The sequence below is a fragment of the Mus caroli genome, chromosome X, assembly GCF_900094665.2.
Source record: "Mus caroli chromosome X, CAROLI_EIJ_v1.1, whole genome shotgun sequence".
Classification (NCBI taxonomy): domain Eukaryota; kingdom Metazoa; phylum Chordata; class Mammalia; order Rodentia; family Muridae; genus Mus; species Mus caroli.
Genome location: NC_034589.1, coordinates 154,575,553 through 154,601,587, shown reverse-complemented (window position 1 = coordinate 154,601,587; position 26,035 = coordinate 154,575,553). Strand labels below are relative to the sequence as shown.

Here is a 26,035-nt window from a genome sequence, read left to right as displayed (position 1 = left end):
GACACGCAGCTGTCTAGGAAGAGAGCAGATGGATGGGAGGAACTGTGTTACGCTTCACTGCTCCTATGTAGTCACCATATAGTGTCTGACTTTCATTACAGTTGTCATGTCATATCTAGCTGAGGTTAGACTGGACTCATACAGAGCCTTCTGAGTTAGTTCCATTTTAAGAGGCACATTACTGAACTTGGAAACACATAAAGGTGCATTTGGCCACTCAAATATTTCTGCTCTTCTATCCTGAGAACTTTCTAGTTGAAATTAAAACATCACAGATGTTCCTTTGCTTTAAACTTATTTTACAATTATATATTAACTTCATATTTATGTAATGATGCCATGATGGCAAATTCTTTCCAATGGCAGTAAAGGTAAGTAGAAAAAAAATGGACCAATATAAGTTTCTAGTGAAATGGTGGTTTCTGGGATGCTAATGGACTGACAACTAGGCAATCTGGGTGTCTTAAAAGATTAAAACGGGCTGGAGAGATGGTTCAGTGGTTTAAGAGCCCTTTCTGCTTTTTCAGAGGTCCCGAGTTCAATTCCCAGCAACCACGTGGTGGCTCATAACCATCTATAATGTCATCTGATGCCCTCTTCTGGCATGCAGGTGTACATGCAGATACAGCATGCATAACATAAGTAAATCTTAAAAAAAAAAATTGGCTGGGTAGTGGTGTGTATTCCTTTAATCTCAACACTCAGGGCTCAGGAACAAGCAGTTCTCTGAGTTCAAGGCCAGCCTGCTCTACAAAGTGAGTTCCAGGGCAGCCAGGGCTACACAGAGAAACCCAGTGTTTGCTCAGTGGGTAAAGGCCTCACATACCTGACTACCTCCAAGTTCAATCCCTGGAACCAATACCCATGCAAAGGCGTAAGGGAAAAAACAATTTACATTGTCTTCTGACCACATGCATACCATGGCACATACACCCTCCTCCAAACTTCATACACACACCAATGACTAAGACTTTAAATAGCCACAGGGGTAGGGACAGAGTAAAGACTTAAGGCCAACATATTAGAAATACACCAGATCCATGGATACTGAGTGAGGTATCCTAGAAATGTCCAGCTACAGAAAGGATACAACCAGGTTTATGTATTTTTATCTGGATCACCTTTTGAGTATAAATGTATTTAAAAATTTAGTGCCAACATGAACTTTTACCTATCAGCTCCAAACTTTGTCAGATGAGCTTGCTTAATGCTTTACCCTTACACAGGTTCTGGCTCCCATGCCTGTATTCCTGGAATGCTGCTTTCCTGTTTGAACACTCTGAGGTCTCAGTCATTGCTGGACTTCCTCTTGAGCTTCCTGAAGGTCACACGACAACTAGTACTTAACTGTTGCAATATATTTACAAGGTGAATGGTCCTAGTTCCCATTTTGCCCTCATAAGCCTGAAGAAAAAGCAGGCTATTTGCAAGGTACCTCTTCTCCAGGGCTAGAACCCAAGTCTTGCCCGACTTCCTGCTGTAATATGCTGCTGCTACTGGTTGGGAATTATAGCACCTACCTGGGTGTGAGTTACGTGCTCATTGAGGGTGAGACAAGTTGTATATGATAAAAACATCTGGGTCTCGACTGTTAGCATTGTTCAAAGTACTAGATTAAAAAAAAAAGATTGTTTTTAATAGTATGTGTGTGTGTGTGTATGTGTGTGCGCGCGCGCGCGTGTGTGCGTGTTGGTATGTGCATGTAAATGTAGGTGCTCAAGGAGGCCAGAGGCATTGGAAATCCTAGAGGCACACCCTTTAGGTGCTGGGAAACCAGTTTGGGTCATCTGCAAGAACAAAACCACAAAAACATATTCTTAACTGCTGAGTAATATGTCTAGCCTCAAGTCCTAGAATTTTACCTGAGTGCCTTTGTCAGCAAGTAAGAGGTGATCTGTGATCAAGATGTACCATATTACTTTTCAGACTTCAGTAGTGAAATGGGATTGAAAAAGTATTGGTGTGTTGGTCTGCATTTTAAAGTAGGCATCAAATTACCACATTGTTAGATATAAATCTTTATTTAAGAAATTAAAAAAAAAAACTAGTGATGATAACTTCACCAAAGAATACAAGAAAGTTTAGAAGTACTTACTCAAAAGTTAGAATGGAGAGAAATTTCCAGTGTGTACATGAAAATCTGGTTTGCTTTTCCATACATATGTATTACTGTAAAATCAAACCAACATTTCTAACACAAGAGGCCACATCTGCCACCTCCCACCCTGTATATAGCCTAAAAGGTGAAGTGTAAATGTCAGTGTAACCCAGGCTTTTATTAGTAATACTAAATCCATATTATAGCATTTTTCAAGTACAGATATTAATAAATTCAAATAAACCTTTAGTTTACTAAGAGAAAGGAAACATTAGAATGTAAGGTGACAGAGGCACCACATTTTGCCAAGGCCTGTAACTGGTGCAGCATACATAGATCTAGGGGTCTAGAGTTACAGCAGGATGGTTATTCTCAGCCTCTGGCAGAGGTAGGCAAGCATGGAACACTTGGCATGGGCTTTCTGCTTCAGCTTCTTGGTACTGCAGTGTATTATGCATTTTAAAAGACCATCTCTAAATGTATAAATAACTCATTTCACTCATGTCCCCAGAACTTTTCAGTCTTAAATCAATCTAACAAATATTAACTATGACATATGCTTTTGAATTAATAAATTAAGATCATATTATCTTCGGCAAGAAAAGTTTTCTCAAGTTTTTAAATAAAAATGTTCAAAACTACTGGTAAAGAGCTGTTTATAAATATCACAGTTCACAAGCGAATATTTATGCTGATAGTCAACATGAAAACAAAGTACAATTTTAAGGGAATGTTTTCCAGGCTATTTCAAATTATTTACAGAACACACATTCCTGAGTATACCCCACGATGATACAGCTTATTTCAGAGTTGTTCTCCATTTAGCTTAAAAGGTGTTTCTTCCCAAGAAACTGAACTTTTCTGTCAAATGCACTTGATCGAATAGGAGAATTGGGTTCATAAAATGGATTCATTGCAAACTAGGAAAGAAAAGGGTTATTAGTGAGCCTATTAAAGGAAAGTGGTTGATAAATCATAGGTTGCTAAAGGAAATTTACATCTTAAAATTTAGCAAAGAGTCTGAGTCCCATTTTTAATTTTCACTGAAAGTGCTCCACTGCTTTTTTTTTTGATGAAGCAGAACTGGATTTCAAAAAGGAATTTATAGAGTGTAATCATGAGAGTTATAGAGAAAGAGACACCCAGGAAGTAAGGCATATCTAGGGCATCTGTGTGGGCTTCACAAAGAAGGATGCCCATTGTAACATCTTAGCCAGGTGCAATTTCTGAACTTGGGAGCTGCAGGAGGACCAGGAATTCAAGCCTAGCTTTAGCTGCAGAGTGAGTTCAAGGCTAGGCTGGGCTACATGAGACTATCCCAAAAAATTAACAGGCCCAGTGCCTAAAGCCAACTTGACAAGCAGACGTCCATCTCCAGAACCCACATAGTAGGAGAGAACTGATTCTTCCAGGCTGTCCTAACCTCCCTCCATTAGTACACCATGGCATGTGTTACCCCTCCCGAGCCTCCCACCCACACAAATAGACAAATAAATGCAACAAGAATCTTTAAAAAATAAACAACAAAAACGTTTTTTCCCCCCTGGGAGGCAGGTTCTCATTCTGTTCCCTAGCCTGACCTTGACCTCTGTAACCTAACTAGCCTTAAATTCACTGTAGTCCTTCAGTCTCCTAAGCCTTAAAATTCAGGTGTAAGCTACCACACCTGCTTGTCTGATAGCCTCTTGTACAGCCCAAAGCTGCCTTAAACTCACCATTTATCTGAGACTGGCTTTGCACTCCTGAATTTCCTATTCTACCTCCCAAATGCTGGGATCATAGGCATGCATCTCCTTACCTGGCTCCTCTTTAGGAATTCAGTATTTTAGTTCTGAGAAGTTCCTTAAGAAGCTAACCTTACGATAGTATGTGTGATATGGCCTATATACATTAACATGGACCTTGAATCTCCTTTGTATTCATTACAAATGGATTAATCTATATTTCCCTTTGGATTATGTAAACAAACAGTAAAACATAAATGTCTCATATGTTCAGTTTTTTAAAAAGTTATGCAATACTGTTGCTGTCATTTCCAACCCCAACCCCTCCCAAAACTCTTGTGTAGCTTGGCTGGCCTCAAACTCATGCTTCTGCCAAGTGCTGGTATCACGACATTGCCACTGTGCCCTATAATTCTTTTAATTTAGGGTTTAAATACTTTACTTTAACATAAAGCTAAACCACATCAGTTCCTTAGCTAATATAGGAGCTTCATAACATATGTGAGAAAACACTAAGAAGAAATTACTAATGATAAGAGAAGCTGACTTTTTATACCTTAATTTGGGCTCTATTTCCTGCCCTATCCTTTTTAAACATTAGATATTTTAATTTTAGGGTATACTGTACCTTTATATACAAATCATAGACATCAGTAAAGAAGTTCTTTATTCCATCTTCTTGCCTCACATCATGAAGCATAATAAATCTCATATGTGAAGAGAATTAAGGCATAATCTTTACTAGAAATGAAGCCTTTAAAGCAGTTATCTGGTAAGATGGCCTTTACATTTGTCACATGAACTGTACTTTGTGATGGCAAAGCTGAATACATAAACTGGCTTAAAATCAACTTAGCTTTATCTTAAGGAGAATTTAAAACAGGCTTTAAGGAAAATAGCTTTTGCTATGGTTCAGATACCCCCCAAAACATGTATGTATGTATATTAATGTATGTGAGTACACTGTTACTGTCTTCAGACAGACCAGAAGAAGGCATTGGATCCCATTACAGATGGTTGTGAGCCACCATGTGGTTGCTGGGATTTGAACTCAGGACCTCTGGAAGAGCAGTTAGTGCTCTTAATCTCCGAGCCATCTCTCCAGCGCTGCTTGCCTCCCCCCACCCCCCCGCCCCTTTAAACACCATGTTTTTTTTAAAAGCCTTATAAATGAAAAGAGATTGTGTTAGCTTGACCTTTTGAAGTTGTAGGAGGGCCAAGCTTATTGACGGCAGTACCATCCATAGGCAGGTGGTCTCTACTTCAGTTTCTGCTTAAGCTCCTGCCCAGATTTCCCTCAATAATGGACTCGGGAAGTGTAAGCTAACCCTTTTCTTCCTGAAGTTGGTTTTAGTCACAGTGTTTAGAACAGCAGCAGAAAGCAAACTACCATAAGGTAAGGATATGCCCTGCAGTGACAAATGCTGATACAAACCACTCATTAAATTTGTCCACAGTTTTTAAGTACATGTTGTTAGAAAGCCACATATTTTCATCCACAAGGTCAAGAGCAGCATGAGCTATAAACTGGTTCAGATGACGGTGATCATCCTAAATAACAAAATGAAGAAAGATGAACATTTCCATACAGCACTAGGAACACCAGCAATTCATTCTAAAGTCTGTCAATTTGTATGTATTGTGTTTTCTCTTATTTTAGATATGGCCTTACTATGTAGCCTAGAATGCTCTTGAGCTCCTGACCCTGCCTCAGCCTCCCAGGTGTTAGGACTACAGGTGAGTACCAGCATGCCTGGTTTTTATTCTGTAAACTCCATACATGTTTTTCTTAGGGGAGGACTCTTTGCATTTATTTCATGTATTATTATCATAAGACATAAACGATTATGGTGTTTAAAATATTATTGCTATCACTCATAAACAGGAACACCAATTAATAAATAAATGTCTTCAAGAAACTATGAAACATATTTCCAATGCTGGTAGAAGGCAGTTACTAACTTTCTACAACTATTTCATCATCTGAAGAAAGACTACTACTTTTAATGGAGGAAATAAGGCAGATCCTACTTTCCAGAAGTCCCTGTCTTACTAGAAGACAAACACACAGTGTGCAAGCAGATGTCGGCCAAAGAGAGCACTTTCCTTAGGTGGGGACCAAAGTAGAAATCAAGGAGAGAAACAAAGGGATGCCATGTACATAGGGCCCCAAGGGCTGGAGGCAAAAGGGACAGCCAGGCTTCCTAAACAGAAGCTGCAGAGATAGTAGTGGTGGCACTTGTGAAGACCTATGATAGGCCTCTTGCAGAACTGAGCTTTACATGGCTTTGGGACCTGGGATGGGGAAGGAGGTCATGCTCAGCCCAGGTTCGAACTGTCATCTCTATTAACAGCAGAAACAATCTGCTCAGAACTGTGGGTGTCCTCTTCATGGGCAAGATGGCCTAACTGAAAAGAAGGCAAGAGTGACTAACTACAATATAGAGAGTAAATTCCTGACCTGGATGAAGTCTTACTCCTGTGGAATTCTCTTTGTCAATGTGTTTTTTAAAAACCACCTGCTATGGAAGAGATTCTATATGGTATATAGCAGTGGTTCTCAAACTATGGGTGGCAACCCCTTTGGAGGTTGAAAAACTCTTTCACAGGGGTCAGCTAAGACCATCTGTATCAGATATTTAAATTACGATTCATAAATAGTAGGAAAATCACAGTTATAAAGTAGCAATGAAATAAGTTTATGGTTGAGGAGTCACTACCACATGAGGAACTGTATTAAACTGTCGCAGCATTAGGAAGGTTGAGAACTACTAGTATATAGAGTCCTTCTCAAAACTCACATGGTCCTCACAATGTGGCCTTAGAAAGAGGGTCACTGAAGATGTAGCTAGTTGAGGTCACTCTGGAGTAGAGCGGGCCTCTAATCCAGTGAACTTGCTGTCCTTAGAAAAGTTTGCTGTGGTGTGCGGTGTCTCATACCTGTAATCCTGGCACGAAGGAGTTTAAGGACAGAGTATTTATGACCTGGAGGCCATCCTGGGCCATCTCGTGAACTCCAAGAGAGTCAGGGCTACAAAGTGAAACTCTGACATCCTCCACAACAAAAAATGAAATGGGATATCTGGCCACATGTACACAAGGAGAAAGCTACCAGAATGCAGGAACTAAGTTGCTACAGGCCAAGAGAACTACCTTTCATAGGAGTGAGGCCTTGCCAAGGTGTTAATTTCAGACATTTGCTCTTAAAACTGCTACAGTGCATTTTTGTTCTATGCCACTCAAGTTTTGATACTTTGCTATGACAGCCACAAGAAACTAGATTAACCTTTTTACTGGGGAGGTTGTTCCCAGAATGAGGCTGGTGGAAGGTCACCAGTTACCCAGGAACCCTTATACAGTTAAAGTATGTTTGCATTCCTAATGTTGCCATGCCATTCAGAGGATTCCTGAATCCTTAGAGAAATAGCTGTATGCTGTGTCCGTCTCTTAAGCAGTTTTCCCTTCCTATACACTGATGATCACTCTTGAGGAATTCGGCACATACTGTGGAAAGGCTTTAAAGTGAGTGGTAGCCAGAGAAGGAACTAATACCTAGACAAGTTAGATAACAAGAAAGCAGGACCTCTGCTGTGGCCTTTAGAATTTCCTGATGTGGCCTGGCTGTCAGTAAGATAGAAACAATTTAAGCAGTGCTGGAAAAGCCACAGAAATAAATTGCTATAGTCCTGATGACAGGATGACAACATGGGAGTAAGGTTCTTTTAATCCTCAGGTGCAAACTGATCTATGTCTGCTCTGATGAAAATAGGATTTGCGGAAGCACAATGGACTACTATGGCATTTTGAGGCAACAAAAATTGTCCCAGGCCCATGATAGGTAGGCTACATTTCCATATGCTTAAGAAGCCTTTCATAGTTGGTGACATTCCTTCCCTACCTGTTTTCTATCAGCCTATGGAACTCCAGATAAGATCTAATTTAATTGTTGCTATATCTCAGTTGTTTTATTTATCCTGATCTATTTCATTTCGAAAATACTATTATGACATGCCATTAAAATGACATACAAAGTCTTATTAATTTAAGGTTGTGGGCTGGAGAGAGGGCTCAATGGTTAAGAGCACAGAACACTGACTGCTCTTCCAGAGGTCCTGAGTTCAATTCCCAGCACCACATGGTGGCTCACAGCCATCTGTAATGGAATCTGATGCCCTCTTCTGGTGTGTCTGAAAGAGAGCAATGATGGTTTACTCATATACATAAAATAAATAAATCTTTAAAATAAAAACAACTAATTAAAAAAAAAATAAGGTTGCGCCAGGTAGTGGTGCCTTTAATTCTAGCACTCCGGAGGCAGAGGCAGGCCGATTTCTGAGTTCGAGGCCAGCCTGGTCTACAAAGTGAGTTCCAGGACAGCCAGGGCTACACAGAGAAACCCTGTCTTGAAAAAACAAAAACAAAACAAAACAATTTAAGGTTGCATACATACTTTGGATTCTGCTTTCCCAGGTGGCAAAAATTCCATTTCAAAAACTGGATTATCATGGTGGCCAACAATTACGAAGTAGAAGCTTCCAGACATTGTCTCCAATACGTAGCTCCTAATCAAATTAAACAAACAAACAAACAAAAAATACACATACTTTTAATCAATACTAAGGTCCAAAATGATTAACACGAAGTACAGAATTCTAATTTTCCTATTTAAATTGGGCAATATGGTCTGCTTTGTAGTATACTATCATAGGCATATGACTCTCGGACTCTACACATTAAATATCTATGATATGTCCCAATGTACTATATCTTCTGAAGGAAACTGGAAAACTTATATCATAAAGATGGTATTTTCATGATTGAAAATGTAAACATTTAGCTCAAGGGCCCCTTCATCTGATGGAGTATGTCTTGGCTTAAAGTATTCCCATTGGCACCTGGAGAGACTAATAGAGGTTGTTGGTTAAACAGTAGAAAAGGCAAAGGACATAATTAGCTTGTCTCAGAAGTATTCCGGAGGTACCCTTCAAAAGAAGCTAAAAGCCAGCTTTACCACAAATCATTCCTACACAAGAGAGACAATGTAATAAAATATTTGTCCACAGATTATACAGTGTTTTTGGCTTCTTTCTATCAGAAGGATGTATGCTACAAATTTAAGTCCCTGAAAATACAAGGGCCTATGATATGTCTCTTCATACACTAATTTATTATGAAAGCCTGGCAGGCATAATAGACAAGTCTTTAATCCCAGCATCTGGGAAGCAGAGGCAGGTGGATTTCTATGACTTCCAGTCCAGTCTGGTCTATATAGCAAGTTCTGAGGCAGCCACAGCTACATAATAGAGACTGTCTCAAAATAAAAACAAACAACAACAAAAATAAGAGAAATTTGGGTAAGGTAGGCAGAAACTAAGTATTCCACAGTTTTACATTAAAAAAAAAATACATTTACTGTGTGTGTGTGTGTGTTGGGTGAGTAGGTGCATCTGCATGCACCATGAAGATCTGTTACCTCTTGCTTCCATGTGAGCCCTAAGGATCAAACCTAGGTTGTCAGGCTTGGTGGCAGGTGCCTTGACTGCACCAACCCTATTCCATGGGTTTCAACAGAAATTATCAGAAAGCTGCTTGGTAGATGGGGTGGATTTTAGTATGCATATACAAGGGCTTTGGGTTTAGACAAAGCCAGGTTCTGGGTCTCACTTGGAATGTGACCATAGGTACCAGTTTAACCACCCTGTCTGCTTCCTCATATATACAACAGTGGCAACACTGGAGCGACTTTACTGATGTGTAGGAGGCTTACTACCCAAGCTAACATATGTAAAGCATGGAAATCTAACACAGGGTGTCTGGCTGACAGTGAGGGCTTGATTAAGTGTTATCTAGAATACCATGGAAGAATACATGACACAGCTAACTCCTCAGTATTGTATCAGAATCTAGGCAACTGGACTGTCTAGTTAGCCTCCTGGACATCTGAAGCCATGAAAGACCACAGCTTACCAAGCCCCCCTAGGTCGTCTGCTGATTCACAGAAAAATCAATGATAACCAAAGAAATTGGGAATGTGTTCCCTAATGAAGAAAAGCAAGGCAAAGTTAGCACATTTCAAAATGGAAGTCTATAATTGTGGAAGACAAACTTGAGACTCTTTTTGGCACAATGAAGTGTTTAGAACATTATCTAGGGCAGGAGCCCACACTTGCAGATTGCAGGCCAAAACTTAACCTCATGCACCCTACTACTATTGTCTAAAAACTGCTTTCATCCTTCAATGGAAGATCTGAGCATTGACAACAGAGACTACCTAGCATTGAGCCTGAAATTGTTTACCATTTAGTCCTTTCCAGAAAAAGCTGTTAGTTTTAGGAGAAAGACAAGAAAAAGGATCCAATATTAAAAGTGGATAACAAAGATAAGCAGGAATGATATAAAACTATGTGAGGCTAGGAAGCCTTTGCAGTAGTCACAGAGAAAAGGAAAGGAAAGAGAACTTGAAGTTTGAAGCAACTAAGCAATGATATCATGAATTCTTGCTATAAAGGGCTGCAGTATGCCAAGGGAAGGATTTACTTTGTTCGGCACAAATAGCCACAATCGCATAGGAGGGAGCCCCCAGACAGCAGAAGGAAATGCAGGCACAAAAAGATAACCCACATCATGTCCCACAGTTCCTTTATGGGATGTGCAAATGGTATAGAAGTGTCTTGTCTAAGGATACCATTAAATAGAATAGGAAATGTGTATAAGGGTTCTCTTACAAGCTACTCAGCTAGGCAGTGAGACAGAGCTTTTTTCCCTTAGTACTCACTTACTGCATAAACACTGGCTTTCCCAGGCCATCTTCATCCAAACAGAAACCACATCACACAGTCACTGAGACCCACTTTGGTCATCTCCATTTCCTTACCACCTTCTTGTTACTCCCTCCTTACCTCTCTCAAACAGTCCCCACTTCCTTTATTTGCAAATGTTTTTCAACCTAGATCTCATATGTAAGAGAAAGTATGCAGCAGCATTTAGACTTAGCTACTATTCTTAGGCTTACCTCATGCTGGGCCCTGGGCAAAGGTGATACACACTTTTGTTGTCCACGCTAGTAAACTTTCTGCCAAGATAGAAATGCTCTATAACCATACTATCTAATATAGAAGCCACTAAGCATCTTATCTCTACAACTTTTAAAAATGTTACAGTCCCTATGGGTAAAATAGGTGCTTATTAGCTGATCCCCAAATACACAGATTAAAGCAGACATGCAATCCTAGCACCGCGGAAGCTAGGGCAGGCAGATCCTAAGCTCAAAGCTAGCCAGGCTCCATGAAAAGAGCAAAATTAAAGGAGAACTTAAGTGTACAAGCTATGTAAGAAAAGCCAATGCTTCTGTAGGTTGTGACCATTAGGAAAAGAAGGGCTTCCAGCACTGGACATACACGGAAATAACAAAAGATGCAAATCTGCTTAATTTCCATTCTCCCTGTTACATACAAAGCATAACTTCCCAGCAGCGGGGCAGGCAGACAGGCGGGGCAGGATGCAAATTTCAAGACTGCATGTTAGATATTAGAAAACTTCCTAAGCATTTCAATTCAAAAAAGTCTTCAGGTCCTGGCCAATTACACAGCTTGGATCAACAACTCTCCATCTACTGTTAAGTGACATTAAAGAAATCATAGGCACAGAAAGGTTCTATATGCTAAGAGACAGGTAATGATATTCCAATTTTCAGAAACAGATAAAAGGATATCTCCTCATCTATGATGGGGTATATTCATGAGACTAAAACACCAACCTAAGTAGGTCTTACCTGGCCGATTTTGGTCAGATAGCATGTCAGGACCTTTTTCTGTACGGTAGCTCACTCAGTATAAGAAACCACTACTAGCACCACATCCAGGTTATTATTCATTTAATTCTCTACTTATACTAAGAACAAACCACATCAAACTTCACTTTTCTGCTCTGTAAAGGAAATGTGGTAGGTAGACAGTAAATTTTCTGGGTATTTTGGTATCTATGTAGGAGCACACTGGAGACCTATAACCTGGGTGACAGAAAGAAGCCCTCAAAGAGAATAGACACACTGTTCTGTTCTGTATAATATCCCCAGGGTTCCGACAGTGCCAGCAATCTAGCCAACACTCGTTATTTGCTGAATAAGGGGCAACCTAAAGCTGACTTAAAATTAATACCCAGAAACATCTGAGTGTTCTATGCCAATTGATGGTCCAATGTCTCCACAGAGGTTTCCATCTCGGCCTTTGGATCAATACTTTTTTTTTTCCTGGAGGGTATGTGCATGTGTGTGTATGTGTATATGTTTTGTTTTGAGACAGGTTCTTGCTATGTAGCCCAGGCTGTCTCTGAACTCATGATCCTCTTGTTTTAGCCTTCTCAGTGCTTGGATTGTAGGTCTGTGCTATCATGGTTGGTACTAAATCAGTAACTTAAAGACAGCTTATCACATTCAAATCCAAGGTAACTATTAAGAGTTTATTAGTAGACCAAAGTTAGGATTAAAAATGATCTCCAATGCTAGGTCTGGTGGTATACATCTTTGATTCCAGCACTTGTGAGGGGGAAGCAGATGGATCTTTGTGAGGTTAAGACAGCATGACCTGCATATAACACCAGGGACAGCCAAGACTATATAAAGGGAGACCCTGTCTCAGAATGGGATAACAGGAAAGACACCATGGGACCTGTAAGTCTACAAGTGTTGCATAAAATTATTAAGATATAAGAGACTGAGATATAGTTTTATACTTGAGTTTTAAAATCAGCAGAAGCCAGGTACTGTGGCTCACATCTTTAAACCCAGCACTAGGGAGGCTAAAACAAGAGAACAATTATGAGTTGGTCCAGCCTAGGCCACAGTATGAGACTCTCCCTCAAAAAACTAAAACCAGTAACAACAAACCAACTGTACAACAAAAGGAGAGAACCCTAGAGAAAAAGAAATGAGAATCGAAAAGTTTGGATTTATTGCTCAGTAAGGCAGCAGCAGCCTGACATGTCAAGAAAGGAAAGCTAAAGAATTCTAGGCTGAATAAAGAGTAAGACAGCTGGGGCAAAAAGATTGCGCAGCGGTTAAGAGAACATACTGCTCTTGCAGAGGACCCAAGTTCAATCCCAGCTCCTATATCAGGCAGCTCACAACTGCTTGTAACTCCAGCTCTATGGGATCTAATGCCTTCTTCTGGACTCTGTGGGTACCTGTACTCATTACACACACATACACACACACACACACACACACACACACACACACACCTCTAAAATAAATCTAAAAGTACAAAACAACCAAAAACTGAGTGAAGATGGTGTCCAAACAAGGTGTGGAAAGTGCTGCTGTCATCCTCATTACATCTCCTGTGAAAATACTCAGTTCTGGGAATCATAAGTTCAAATGATGGATACCTTTAAACAATATGTTGGGAGTAGGAGGATGGGGGTGGGGACTTAGACAATGAATGGTCTGAAAACAAAACAAGAGCAACTGAAGAAACCAGCCGAGGGTGTTTTAAGCTAAGTGAGGATTTGACTAGGGATAGCTCGAGGTTCCTTATGAGCAAAATCTGCTTTGCTGGTATGGCTGCCAGGAGCTGGTGCTGAGAAACTGTGTGGTCAGCAGTGAAAGGCTGTGATCAATTAATTATTCATGTCTGGTATGGCTGTCAGGAGTTGGTGCTGAGAAACAGTGTGGTTGAATGGCTATGATCAATTATTCATGTCTGGTATGGGTTTGAGGGAGTGCAGTACATACACAAGACCAAGTATTTTTTAACTCTAGACTTGACAGACTTATTCTAAACTGCTGTAAAGGCCAAGCCCAGGGCTGACATCTGAAGTTACCAGGAAGCTAAAAATTCATATGGTGCAATGGTGGAAGACTACCAGTGCAAGAGCAGGAGGATGAATTTAGAAATCCTTACAAGTTAAACATTTTAGTTAACAGGCAAACACAAGATAAAACGCATGCAGCCCAGTTCAAAGCCGTCCATATTTATAGCAAATCTCTCTATGGAGGAACCTTTCAGAAACTTGCTCCTGACAGCTGTAAATTCAACTTGCCCCATAGATCAGCAAAACCAGTGGGGCTTTTCTATAAAATGAAGCTCCGTGCTTCTCAAGGAGATGAGCTTTTGCCCTCTTTGAGAGCATCTGTCAAAGTCTGGAGACACGTGAGGGCGAGGTAGGGTACCACTGGCATTTAATGGAAACAGACCAAGGATGCGGTCAACCTACGATGCCAGGGACCGCTTTCTACAGCAAACCGACTGCAAAGGGCAATGGCACTGCAATGAAGATGCACTGCGTTAGCGACCTGGAGAACGCCAAGCCTCCGTCCCAGTGCGCGGAGGTCCCCTCCAAGGGGACACGGAGGCTGTACCAACTAGGAGAACCGGGATTACTCGGCGCCAGGGACTGGGCGTGCTGTCCCGAGTCAGGGCTGGGTAGAGGTAGAAGACCACTGTCCGTATCACTGTCCGTATCACCCGGAGTGCCCGCCGCCTGCTTCCCTCCAGAGCTCACCTGTAGGGAGGAGCCGAGATGAGAACCAGCCACCTCTTTAATCTGCGCTCCGGAGCCTCAGCCTGGGAGTCCCAAAGTCACTCCCGCGAGATCTGAGGCTATGCTCTCGCGAGACGTGGCCGGGACTGCTCGCCTAAGAGCACGCAGGCGTCACGGAGGGCTAAAGCCTGGGCGGTTAGGCTGGGCCGGCCTAGCGGGCGGAGCGGGTGGAGCGGGTGGAGCGGGTGGAGCGGGCGGAGCGGGCGGAGCAGGCGGCGGGCAGTGTAGGGATGAGCTACGGAGCAGGGAAAACTGCCGACTGAGCGGCCGCTTCGGGGCCCTCGCTTGTCGTTTGCGTCTTTATTCCGTCCAGAGTCCCTCCTGGCTCGCGGCCCCGCCCACCCTTCCCGAACCGTGGGAGGAAGCGCCGCTGCTTGACGAGTTAGGGGCTGAATGTTCAGATCTCTTGGTCCCCCAGGTCCCCAGAGACAAGCTGGATTCCGAGGTCAAAGGCTCCCTCTCCTCCTGCGCCCCGGCCGGGGCCGAGGAGTCCGACCGTGGAGGGGCGAGCTCGGGAGGAAAGCAGATGAGGATGGCTCAGGTAGTGCCACCTGCCACTCACTTACCAGGGTTTTCCGGACAGGACATCTCTTTGTTTTGATGTCCGTTAAAGCTTCCTTAGGACTTCCGGTGAGGTCACTGGTCTGATTTCTGGAATTCAGGTCCACTTTGACACTAGGTAACCCATCATTTTCTCTTTTCAGTCCAACATGCCCCACAAGTCTGATGTGTTGAGTCAAGATGAACTGCGCAAAAAGCTATACCAGACGTTTAAGGATCGGGGTGTACTGGACACACTTCAGGTATCAGATTTAGGCATAGTTGTGTCGTTACTTCCACAAGTGTAACCTTTAACCGCAGGTGGCTCCACGTTTAAATGCATTCTAAAATACTGAAATATCGATTGTATGAGTGAGTTACATTCTGAAAATGTTGCGTTTCAGTCGTCTTTTAAAAGAGCATATAATAGATTTCTTGAACTGACATTAAGGTAGCACATAACGTGTATAATGAACACATTGCCATAAAACTAAGCTGCTGTTACAAATCTTGTTCACAGTCTCGACTTGATCATGCTACGTATATGTAGTGAGCAGGAGGGGGACTTGTGAGGAACAGACTGCAGAGGGTAATGAGAAGGTGCATGTGAGCGGAGTACGGTGGGATACATATCTGAGAACAACAAAATGATGCCCAGTCTGTTTGATGAGACTCCCTAGAAAAAAAAAAAATCTATAGTGGAATGGTACCAGGTGGCTTGTCACACGCCTTTATCCCAGTTCTTCGGAAGCAGAGGAAGGCACATCTCTTGTGAGGGTAGCTGGGCCAAATAGCCAGTTCCAGGTCAGCCAAGACTTCATAGTGATACCCTGTATCAGTAATAGTAAGTACACATAAGATATTTTAGAGTGTGAATATTTTAAATGAATAGCAACTGTTTATTAGTACATCTTAAGTCTGGGTAACAGCAAGGGATGGAGTTAGTTCAATGTGTTTCCTTACAATATACCTTTTAGACTATATTTTACATATAGAATTGGAAATTAAGGAAAGGTGAGCCCGATTTTTCCCACTCTTGTTTTACTACATACAAATATTTTAGACTTGTCCAGAAAATACAGAAGGGCAGAAGAGAGAAAAATCATATATTTCATAACTACAAACTGCTGTTAGGCGTGTATATCATTTTAAAATTTAGATTATATGAGGATCCTGTTCCTGTTTCCTCAGGTTGCTTGAAATCCTTATTTTCAGTGGCAGCAGACTCCTCCTGGTCAGTCAGAGGTCTTGGAGGTCGCTGCCTCCTATTGACTGAGGCTTCTACCCAGGTCTCTACTTCATCTATTTGTTGTCCCTGTTATTTCCTGTCTGAGGACAAAGGCCTGAGCATGCTTTGGCCAGTTTGCAGGGTTCTGCTTCCTTCCTGAGTACTGGGGTGTTAGGCCAGGGCCATTATGCCTTGGGGTAAGAGCGTTTCTAGCAGTGTGTCCATATGGCTAGGAAAGGATTGTTGGTGTATATTTCACAAGCAGTTTGGGAATATTTGTGTCATTGTTGTTTCATTTGTTTAGCAGGGTAACACTGAAAAAAAATGACTGCTTCACTTTCTGCTTCACTTCTTTGTTGTGCTTTTCTGGCTCGCTCACTCTCTTTTCCCATGAGACTGGTTAGAGTGGTAGTATTTTAAGAGTTTTCTATTTTTGTTGCAGTACTTTCCCCTCCATGTTCTGCTTTAATCTGGCTGTACAAATATTGATGTCTAATATTTATTAGGTCAAAAGCCAAACTTTTTAAATTCTCATGTCATTGGATGTTTGTTCACTTTTGTGTTGGTGTGCATATGTGTGTTCTGGCTCCTGTGTGTGTAGATGCATATGCATGCGTGCGTGTTCCTGTGTAGGCCAGAGGTCTACCTTAGGTATCTGTGAGCCATCCACCTTGTGTTTTGAGACAGGGTTTCTTTCTCACTGACCTAGGCTCACTGATTTGGCTAGGCTTGCTGGCCATTGAGCTCCAGGTATCCACCCCATCCCACACCCAAGCCCCAGTGCTGGAATTACAAGCACTGACTATCATACTTAGCTTTTTATGTGTATGGTAGGTAGGGATTGAACTCAGGATCTCATGTTTGCACAAAAGGTATTTCATCAACTGAGCCACCTCCTTAACGCCCACATTTGAAATGATAGAAAGGCTTGATCTTTTACATTGAACTCTAACCCATTAATGATTCTGGATTTAACCACCTGAATTGAATATACTTTATTAATCTCTAATATTGAACAATCTGGGCATGTCATACTCTAGATTAGACTTGATAGTCCTTCATGTCTCAGTTTGATTTGGTCTTAAGCAATGGTTATCATTATCAGTAACCCCTTTGTGCAAGTCTTGTTCCCAGTTTCGGCATGACTGCTTTTTCAGTCCATTAGCCCAATTGAAAAAGGAAAAGCAGGGCACATTTAGATCATTTTTACTTTCTTAGTTCAATGACTGATAGAGGTGAGTTATAATGTAAATTTTATGGAATTTAGTGCTTAATTTATATTCTCCTTTTCTTTGAAATGAATTTGTACTTCTAGTCAATTACAAAGTCATTTATGTCTAGGTACTTTTGTTCAATCTGTGGGTCTTGTCATAACTTGTGGTTTTGAAACAGTGTCTCACTCTACTGCCTCACACTTAGGTGATGCTCCTGACTCCACCTTCCTATGATTAACATTACAGACATCTTCTCCTACATCCAATTTAGGGATAAAATGAAACTTGTCAAGTCATCTGTTTCTTTATTTTTGCTCTAGTTAAGACCATTTCTGAGATGAGTGTTAAGATTGGCAAAATTTTGTCTCATGCTTTGAGTTTCACAGACTTTGTGAGAACTGTCCTTTTGTGCTGCTATTTTTTTTTAAGATTTATTTATTTATTATATGTAAGTACACTGTAGTTGTCCTCAGATACTCCAGAAAAGGGCATCAGATTTTGTTACAGATGGTTGTGAGCCACCATGTGGTTGCTGGGATTTGAACTTGGGACCTTCGGAAGAGCAGTCGGCACTCTTAACCACTGAGCCATCTCGCCAGCCCCTTGTGCTGCTATTTTTAAAAAGATTTTATTTATGTCTGCCTGAGTGTGTGCACCTGTGTAGTTTGTGTGCCTATACTTGCATGGAGGCCTGAACAAGCTGTCTGATTCCTCATGGTTAGCAGGACACCCAGCTGGCTTATTGCACAGATACTAGGATTTAAACTCTAATCCTCATGATTATGTAACAGATACTCTTAACCACTTTTTTTTTTGAGACAGGGTGTTTGTAGCCCAGACTGGCCTTGAACTATGTATAGAGCCAAGGGCTACCTTAAACTTCCCATTTTATTTGAATCACCTGTTTATTTGGTGCTGGAGATCAAACCTGAGTTCTTATGCATGAAAGGAAAACTACTCTACCAACTGAGATACATCACCAGCCTCCAAGCTGTTCAGGAGAGTCATGTATATGGAGGGGGAGTGCGCTCTCTAACATACGGTGTGGAGGCCAGATGTTGATGTCAGGTGCCTTCCTCAGTTGCATTTTCCCTCAGTGTTTTGAGACAGGTTCCTCATTGAACCTGGAGCTCTCCTCTAATTCAGGTAGATTAGCTGGACTGTAAGCCCCAGGGATCTTCCTGTCTTTACCTTCTCAGCTCTGGGATAACAATTGTTCACCACTGTGCCTGGCTTTATGTGGGTTCTGGGGGTCAAATTCAGGTCTTTTTGTTTGTAAGGCAAACTACTTTACTGACTGAGCTATCTCTTCAGCCTGCACAATTTAATTTTGAGTATTTTCCTAGTGTATTGGCTGTTGGGAAGCTCTAAGTCAATTTTGTGTCTCTACTAGCAAGTATTTTTTGCTTTTTGTGATTGTCAGGAAGGCAGTTCATTTATAATTGCAATTTTAGTTTTTCTTGCTCTTATTTTCCTTTCAGCACACACCACCACTAATTTTTTCCTTTAGGCAAGTAATCGTAAATTCTTCTATTGGTTAAGCTAGGACTGAATAGATCATTTCCTTGGTGTATTTTATGCATTCAATTAAGCTACTTCTAAATTTGATTGGTGGAAGATGTTGCACTTTCCCTTTTGTTTTCCTTCTTTCTTTTTTGCTTTACTATGTCGGGTTGTGAATAATGCCGAGTGTGTGTAATTTGTTCAGTGTAAATGTCTTTTTAAGTAGAGGGGTTTAGATATATGTTCTGTCGTGGTGCTTAGATATACCATGCCAAACTCCCACCATCTTTACGGATTGAGCTGGATCTGCTTACAGAAGATCATCCATCATAGCCAGGCTTGTTGACTGTTGACATTCCTTCCTAAATGTTGGGTGGGTAGGATCATGGGACCTCCTCTGGAGTATCCAGTCACTCTTCCCTGATAGTTTGCAGTTCTGCTCTGATTGTACATGGCCCCATTCTCAGGCAGGGGCTAGAGTATATAGATTGGGAAGGAGTCGTCATAATGGGTGCAGAATTCATTTGTTGTGACTGCTTCCTTTAAGGGCATCTACACTCCTACACATAAAAACCTCACTCATTTCTCTGTAAGCAAACCTAATAAACTCAGTTGCTCCCAGAGTGAACTTCAATACATCATCTGTCCTTGGGACTGTAAAAGGAGGGTAGATGCTGTTTTTGTTTTCTAGGAAAGCGGTTTTAGCAGCATTCTACCATACTCAAGGATAGCAGAAAGAGCTAAACTAAAGACCCCTTTTGGTGCTTCCTTGATAAATTATTACATTTTGTTTCATACAGAACCTCAAGAATCTAGGCAACTTGCTGTTAAGTTAAGCACAGTTGTACATTTCTAAACTATATGTAAAAACTACTTAAACATTTAGTAGTCTTGTTAATTTAGGAGATTTTCTTAAAATTCAAATGAATAGTGCCAGTGTTGTAATGTGAAGAAAATTTTGTACTCTGACCCTTTATGTCATCATTTATCAGTGGTAAGAAATCTATCTTCCAGTGGTGTGACATATGAATGAATACCTATGTGATAGTGCATTGTTTTTATTTTTAAAAGAATGCTTGTGTACACGAATGGCTGTGCACATTTCCATATGTGACCCTCAAAGACAACTTTTTGGGAGTCCATTCTCTCCCTCCATCTCTGATCCCAGGTGTCAGAAGACCCAGGTTATCTGGCTTACCTGGCAAGTGCCTTTTTTCTTTGAGCCATCTTGCCAACCCGAAAGTATATTTTCGATAATCTTCTTGGGATATACTAGTTTCCCTCCTGTATGTTATTTCTTTGTTAAGAACTAAATTTTAAGCTGAGTGTGGTGGCTCACACCTTTATTCCCAGCACTTGGGAGGCAGTGTAGAGGCAGGTAGATCTCTGAGTTGGAGGCCAGCCTGATCCATCTATAGAGTGAGTTCCAGCATAACCAAGCCTGCACAGAGAAACCCTGTCCTGGGAAACAAGCAAGTGAAAACCAGCTAAAATTTATTTTGATCAGTATTAATGCCCAAGAACTGGATTGAGCCAATACTTTCATAGACCGCCACAATCCACAGTTGGAATGAAGTGGCAGAATATACCCTTTGGCTTGATTTCCTGATAACAAGCAGTTGAAAATGCTTTTAGAGAAGTCAAGTTATAATCTGTGGACAGTGGTTTTGGGAGCTGGAGAAAGAAAGCTTTTGCCCAAGTCTACTGAGGGGGTAAGAAATTGTGAAAGAAGTGGTTTCTACCTTCTGCCCCTAGACCCAGGGTCATTTTGAAAATTCCAAAGAGTTCAGTGACTAGGACAGATGTGTGTATATTTTTATTCTGGTGAAATGTAACTCCTTTTGCCTTTTTTCCTGTTTTTACACTAGACACAACTCCGAAACCAGCTAATTCATGAATTGATGCATCCTGTATTGAGTGGAGAAGTGAAGCCTCCATCCATTTCAGTGGAAGGGAGTGCCCTACTAATAGGTGCTTCTAACTCGCTGGTGGCAGATCACTTACAAAGATGTGGCTATGAATATTCACTTTCTGTTTTCTTTCCAGAAAGTGGTTTGGCAAAAGAAAAGGTAAAGTCTGGTGGTTTTGAATTTCCTTTTGACAGTTTCTTCCTCTAGTAACTGAAGTCCTACGTAATTACCCTGCTGGGCCCTTGACTGGATAGCTTCATTTCTTGTTCATCTTTGATGCAATTCCTGAACAAATCATACTTGTTAGATAACAAATGAGTACCAAAAGTAGCTGTTGTTAAGGCTTTGGTATTTCAGTCTTTTGTAAAATAGTGATAAGTGCAATCACTAAATATTTTGGAGCTAAAAGTAATGTTACATCCCATGTGGTTTAAATTAGACTGGTAACTGCCATTTCCATAATGTTCACTGTGAAACTGATACTGTGCAGGTAGCACATGTGTTTCAAATGAAGACTCAGACTGTAAACAGGTGAAATGATTTTGATTTACACACAGTGAGTAGCTTCTAAATAGCATTACAGGGTAGAACATTTTGATTTCTAATGTGATAGATTGCTGCAGATATTTCTCTGCTTTATAGTTACGTTAGAGAAGTGCAAAATGCATAATTTAAGAAAATCTATAAAGTTCTGAACTGTAAAAGCACATGTTGTAATCACTCTGATGATTTTAACTAGTTCTCATCACCACTGAACATAATAATCCATTTTATTAATTACTTTAAAGTGATATTTATCAAGCATTCTCAGTACTTGTCTTAGTTAGGGTTTTACTGCTGTGAACAGACACCATGACCAAGGCAAGTCTTATAAAAACAACATTTACTTGGGGCTGGCTTACAGGTTCAGAGGTTCAGTCCATTACCATCAAGGTGAGAGCATGGCAGTATCCAGGCAGGCATGGCACAGGCAGAGCTGAGAGTTCTACATCTGCATCCAAAGGCTGCTAGTGGAAGACTGACTTCCAGGCAACTAGGGTGAGGATCTTAAACTAGCACCCACAGTGACACACCTACTCCAACCAGGCCACACCTCCAGATGGTGCCACTCCCTGGTCCAAGAATATAAAAACCATCACAGTACTTCTATATTATCTAAGATAGAATTTTGTTTTTGGAACGGTTTTAGGTTTGCAGTAGAATTGAGTGTGGTTTTCGTAATACCCTCCTCCCCCATGCAGAGTCCCACACTGTCAAGATCCCACATCTAGGGATATATTGGATGCAGTCAACTATCCCAAAATGACACGTAATTGTCAATCAAGTCTGTCTTTTACAGTAGGGTTCATTCCTGGTGTTTTCTGTGTGTACGTGTTGTTTGTAATTGTCCAGAAGTTTTAAGAAATATAAACAATGTTGGTGTTCTAAAGGAAGATTGAACTTTGAATATGCTATACTTTATTAACAACTGGATTCAACTTGACAGCATAAATAACTTATTTTTTAAACTAGGCATGGGGACACACATGTGTAATCTCAGCAATAGCCAACAGACGAAAATCACAAGTTTTAGGTCAGCTTGGTGAGTCCTAGGCTAACCAGATATACATAATATGACACTGTCTTTAAAAAAGAATTCATTTTTAGCTCATCTTCTTTCTAATGATATGTTTTATAATTTTCTTTACTGTGTAATAGTTATATAGTTATAGTAATAATTAAACCAGTTCACATCATTAGTAGTTTCTAATAATATAAATGCCAACCAGAACTTTTTCTTTAAAAGGAAACCACTTGAAAATGCATTGAATCAGTATTCTAAGGGTAGTTCTAGTACATAATACATAGTATAGAAGAAATACATATATTAAGAATATTTGTGTGATTAAAAATATTCAGGCATGCAGCAGTCATTCATCATAAGAATAGTAAAACCTAGAGTTTATTTACAGTTTTAAATAACTAAGGATCCTGAAATTCATTCATATAGCCACTGGTTCACCAGATAGGTGAATGTTATCTGTAAGGCATTAATCATTTCTTTCATTCTTGTTAGTATTTGGAGGTTAATTACTTCATTTAAGATATTTTATCTGGGCAGGGAAGATCACTTACTAGATAAAGGGACTTGTTATGAAGGTTTGATGGCCTCAGTTGGAGTCCCAGGACCCATTTGGTGGAAGGATTAAACTAATTTCTACAAATTGTCCTCTGATCTCCACATGTATATCATAGCATGTTCATACCCTCCTAACACACACATATACACTAAATAAATGTAATTTAAAAAATAACAAACTGTTTGATCTTTTGACCTCAATATATTTATTGTAATTTGTTAACAACATAAAAAGCTTTACTTTTTCATTATTGGGTTAGCTGTAATATTATTTTAAATCTGAAATGAGTCTTAGTTCTATATTCAGTAACATGTTAATCATTTAAACTTGTCCACAAGTTTGTCTTAGTTAGGATTTCCATTACTATGAAGAGACACTGTGGCACTGTGACTGAGGCAACTCTTACAAACTACAACATTTCATTGGGGCTGGCTTACAGGTTCAGAGGTTCAGTCCATTATCATCATGGCAGGGAGCATGGCAGCGTCCAGGTAGGCATGGGGCAGGAGAAGGAGTTGAGAGTCCTCTGTCTTGATCTGAAGGCAGCTAGGAGGGAACTTTCTTCTGCAGGAAGCTCTTTTCCTCCCTGGGTAGAGCTTAAGCTTAGGACCTCAAAGCCCTTAGTGAGAAACTTCCTCCTGCAAGGCCACACCTACTCCAACAAGGCTATACCTCCTACTAGTGTCACTTCCCATGGGCCAAGCATATTCAAACCACCACGGCTACTTAATCTTTTTCTTCCCTTTCTTTTCTCTTTAAGATATTTACTATGCAGGATCTACTACAACTCATTCGGATTAACCCCTCATCCAGTCTCTATAAATCATTGGTAAGATTAATGATCTACTTTGATCTGCTACTTTTATGAATGAGCAGCTAATAAGAGTAAATATTTTCTTTTAACAGATTTCAGGATTTGATAAAGAAAATAAAAAAGGTAGGAGTCTTCATCTTTGTGGGGAATAGCAAGATCTTTATATGTGCTGCTGCTTACAAAAATGCAAAGCTTTTGGTTATCAGGGAGAAGAATGGGAAATTTAACTAGAATGAAAATAATAAGCAACCATTTACATATTATCTTCATAAAAATGGGTTATTTCTCCTATATTTCTCTCTTTTTAATAAGTCTTAGATATTCAGGTATGGACACTGCAGACAGTAGTCAAGAGCCTAGCATATGAAAATGCTATTTACAGAATACCTGCTGTTTAGAACATTTATACAGTAACTCCCTCCCCTGAAAAACAACAAAACTAGTAACGGGAGCTCACTATCTTTTTATATTAGATAGCCCCCTCAAATGGAACTTATGAAGTGGTACAAATAGAATTTATGAAGTGGTAAATGTATTAGTAGTTTGTTTAATTGAGTTTTTATACTTTGTTGATAACTTGCCACACGCCTGGCCTTGATAACAGCCTTGTATATAGTATATTGTTACAGTTGCCAGGCTGTAGTTTAGACTTGGTAATGAGCTCTGTGTCGCAAACTGGCAGCTTAGCTGCTAGGGATCGTTCCTTTACTCTTTTTAAGTACTCTGTGACATGTTGCTGTGGTCCTTTTGTGTTGGAATTTTTGCCTTGCCATCCAGGCTAGGATGTTTATAAGTTGGTACTTAATGAGCAAATATTTGCATGTCTACTTTCAACTAGCCATTAGTCTTTGACTTAATTGTCAGTTAATGCTTGTAGTTGGTAAGTAAATTGGCTTACAAGGTGTTCTAGGCTTCCTGCAACAGAGATCCTCCCTATTGAATTTCATTATGGCAACTGACTCTACATTCCACAGTGAAACAGATTCCAAAGGCTAACGCTGGATCAGTTTGTACAACAAAATTAAGTCTCTGGCAGTCTAAATACTAGTGAATTATTATTCAAAATAAAAAGATGGCTATCTTTTATTCAATTCTGCTAAGGAAATGAATAGATAAGACCCTACATTCTGAACTCTTAAGAACTCTAAGGCAGTATGCTATTTAGTGTAAGTATGGTTTATTGGAAATGCCCATCTCTGCTGTCTCATGTGGTAGCCACTAAGGTCATGTGATGCTTGAAATGGGGCTACTTACTCTGAACAGTGAACTTAATTTTCGTTGAATTTAAATTCAGTTACCCACATGGCTGCCATACTAGAAAGCACTGGTCCAAACTATATGCCACTAATAGCTGTTGTGAAAATATTGAGAAGGAAATTTAGAGCTTGAAGTAATATTTAGGAATAATCCACTTTACTATAGCTTAAACAATATTGCCCATGTTTCCATACTTTCTTAAGTGTTTCTGGTACAAAAAACATCTGACTAACACTTGCTACCTGCTTACTGTGATAACATTTCTGGGACATGGAGAAACTGAGTAGCAATTGTGTTAAGCATCTAAGTGCCAAAATTTGGGTAGAGCTCTTTGGCTAATCAGTAATCATTTGTTAATTTTGGCAAAAATCAGTACAAAGAGAACTACAATTCAAATTTAGGAGATTAGGTGACCCTAGATGGAATATAGATTGTGGCCAAACAGTGTTACTGAAATGCTCTCACTTGGGCTTGAGTACTGAGCTTCTTAACTTTAAAAGTTAGTGGAGCCTAACAGTTGAATTGGACTGGATTGTGTTTGATAGTTATTTGCATAGTAGGACTTAGTAATTATTGTGAAGTTGCAGTCAAGTCTATAGGTAGCAGATAGTAAGAGCCAGTTTTCTGACTGTTGGAATGTTCCCATCTCACTGTTTGAATGACCCATCGAGATGGGTCAGCACCTAAAGTTACCTGTTGCTAATCCTGACCACGTGAGTTCCATCCCCAGGATCCACATGGTGGAAGGAGAAAACTGACTCCCATTATGATTGAGAGTTTAGGTAGTTAGTGTGTGATTTTTAGATAAGGGAGTAGTGCGTTTGGAAGGAGAAGTTAAAGGAAGCTACAGTTGTGGGAGTAGGATTTTAAAATCTTTAATAGAAAGGGATAAAAGATTGTACTTAGGCTGATGAAGCAGGAGTCCTTTCAACTTGTTTAGATCATTCTTGAAGAACATATTTAAATCCTTTTTTTTTTTTTCTTTTTCCGAGACAGGGTTTCTCTGTGTAGCCCTGGAGCTCACTTTGTAGCTCACTTTGTAGACCAGGCTGGCCTCGAACTCAGAAATCCGCCTGCCTCTGCCTCCC

The 26,035-nt window shown here is 40.4% G+C and overlaps 2 protein-coding genes across 4 annotated transcripts in view; one reads left to right on the top strand and one right to left on the bottom strand.

The window, feature by feature from the left end:
- Positions 1-2,008: 2,008 nt before the first annotated feature.
- On the bottom strand, positions 2,009-14,410 carry Trappc2 (trafficking protein particle complex 2). Its single transcript, XM_021153616.2, has 5 exons — positions 14,323-14,410; positions 8,273-8,384; positions 5,229-5,373; positions 4,451-4,536; positions 2,009-3,018 (listed from the first exon to the last, which is right to left on the bottom strand). Exons 2-5 carry the CDS (start codon positions 8,363-8,365, stop codon positions 2,920-2,922), a joined length of 423 nt encoding a protein of 140 aa, XP_021009275.1. The 5' UTR covers positions 8,366-8,384; positions 14,323-14,410; the 3' UTR covers positions 2,009-2,919.
- A 38-nt stretch (positions 14,411-14,448) lies between these two features.
- Ofd1 (OFD1 centriole and centriolar satellite protein) overlaps positions 14,449-26,035 on the top strand; it is a 49,098-nt gene continuing 37,511 nt past the window's right edge. The window contains exons 1-6 of one of the 3 annotated variants that reach the window (XM_029473384.1): positions 14,449-14,496; positions 14,780-14,902; positions 15,066-15,164; positions 20,715-20,915; positions 23,637-23,705; positions 23,783-23,813. In XM_029473384.1, the coding sequence (XP_029329244.1) occupies positions 14,888-14,902; positions 15,066-15,164; positions 20,715-20,915; positions 23,637-23,705; positions 23,783-23,813 (415 nt within the window). In that variant the 5' untranslated portion in view covers positions 14,449-14,496; positions 14,780-14,887. The other 2 variants (XM_021153615.2, XM_029473383.1) reach the window with 2 other exon arrangements.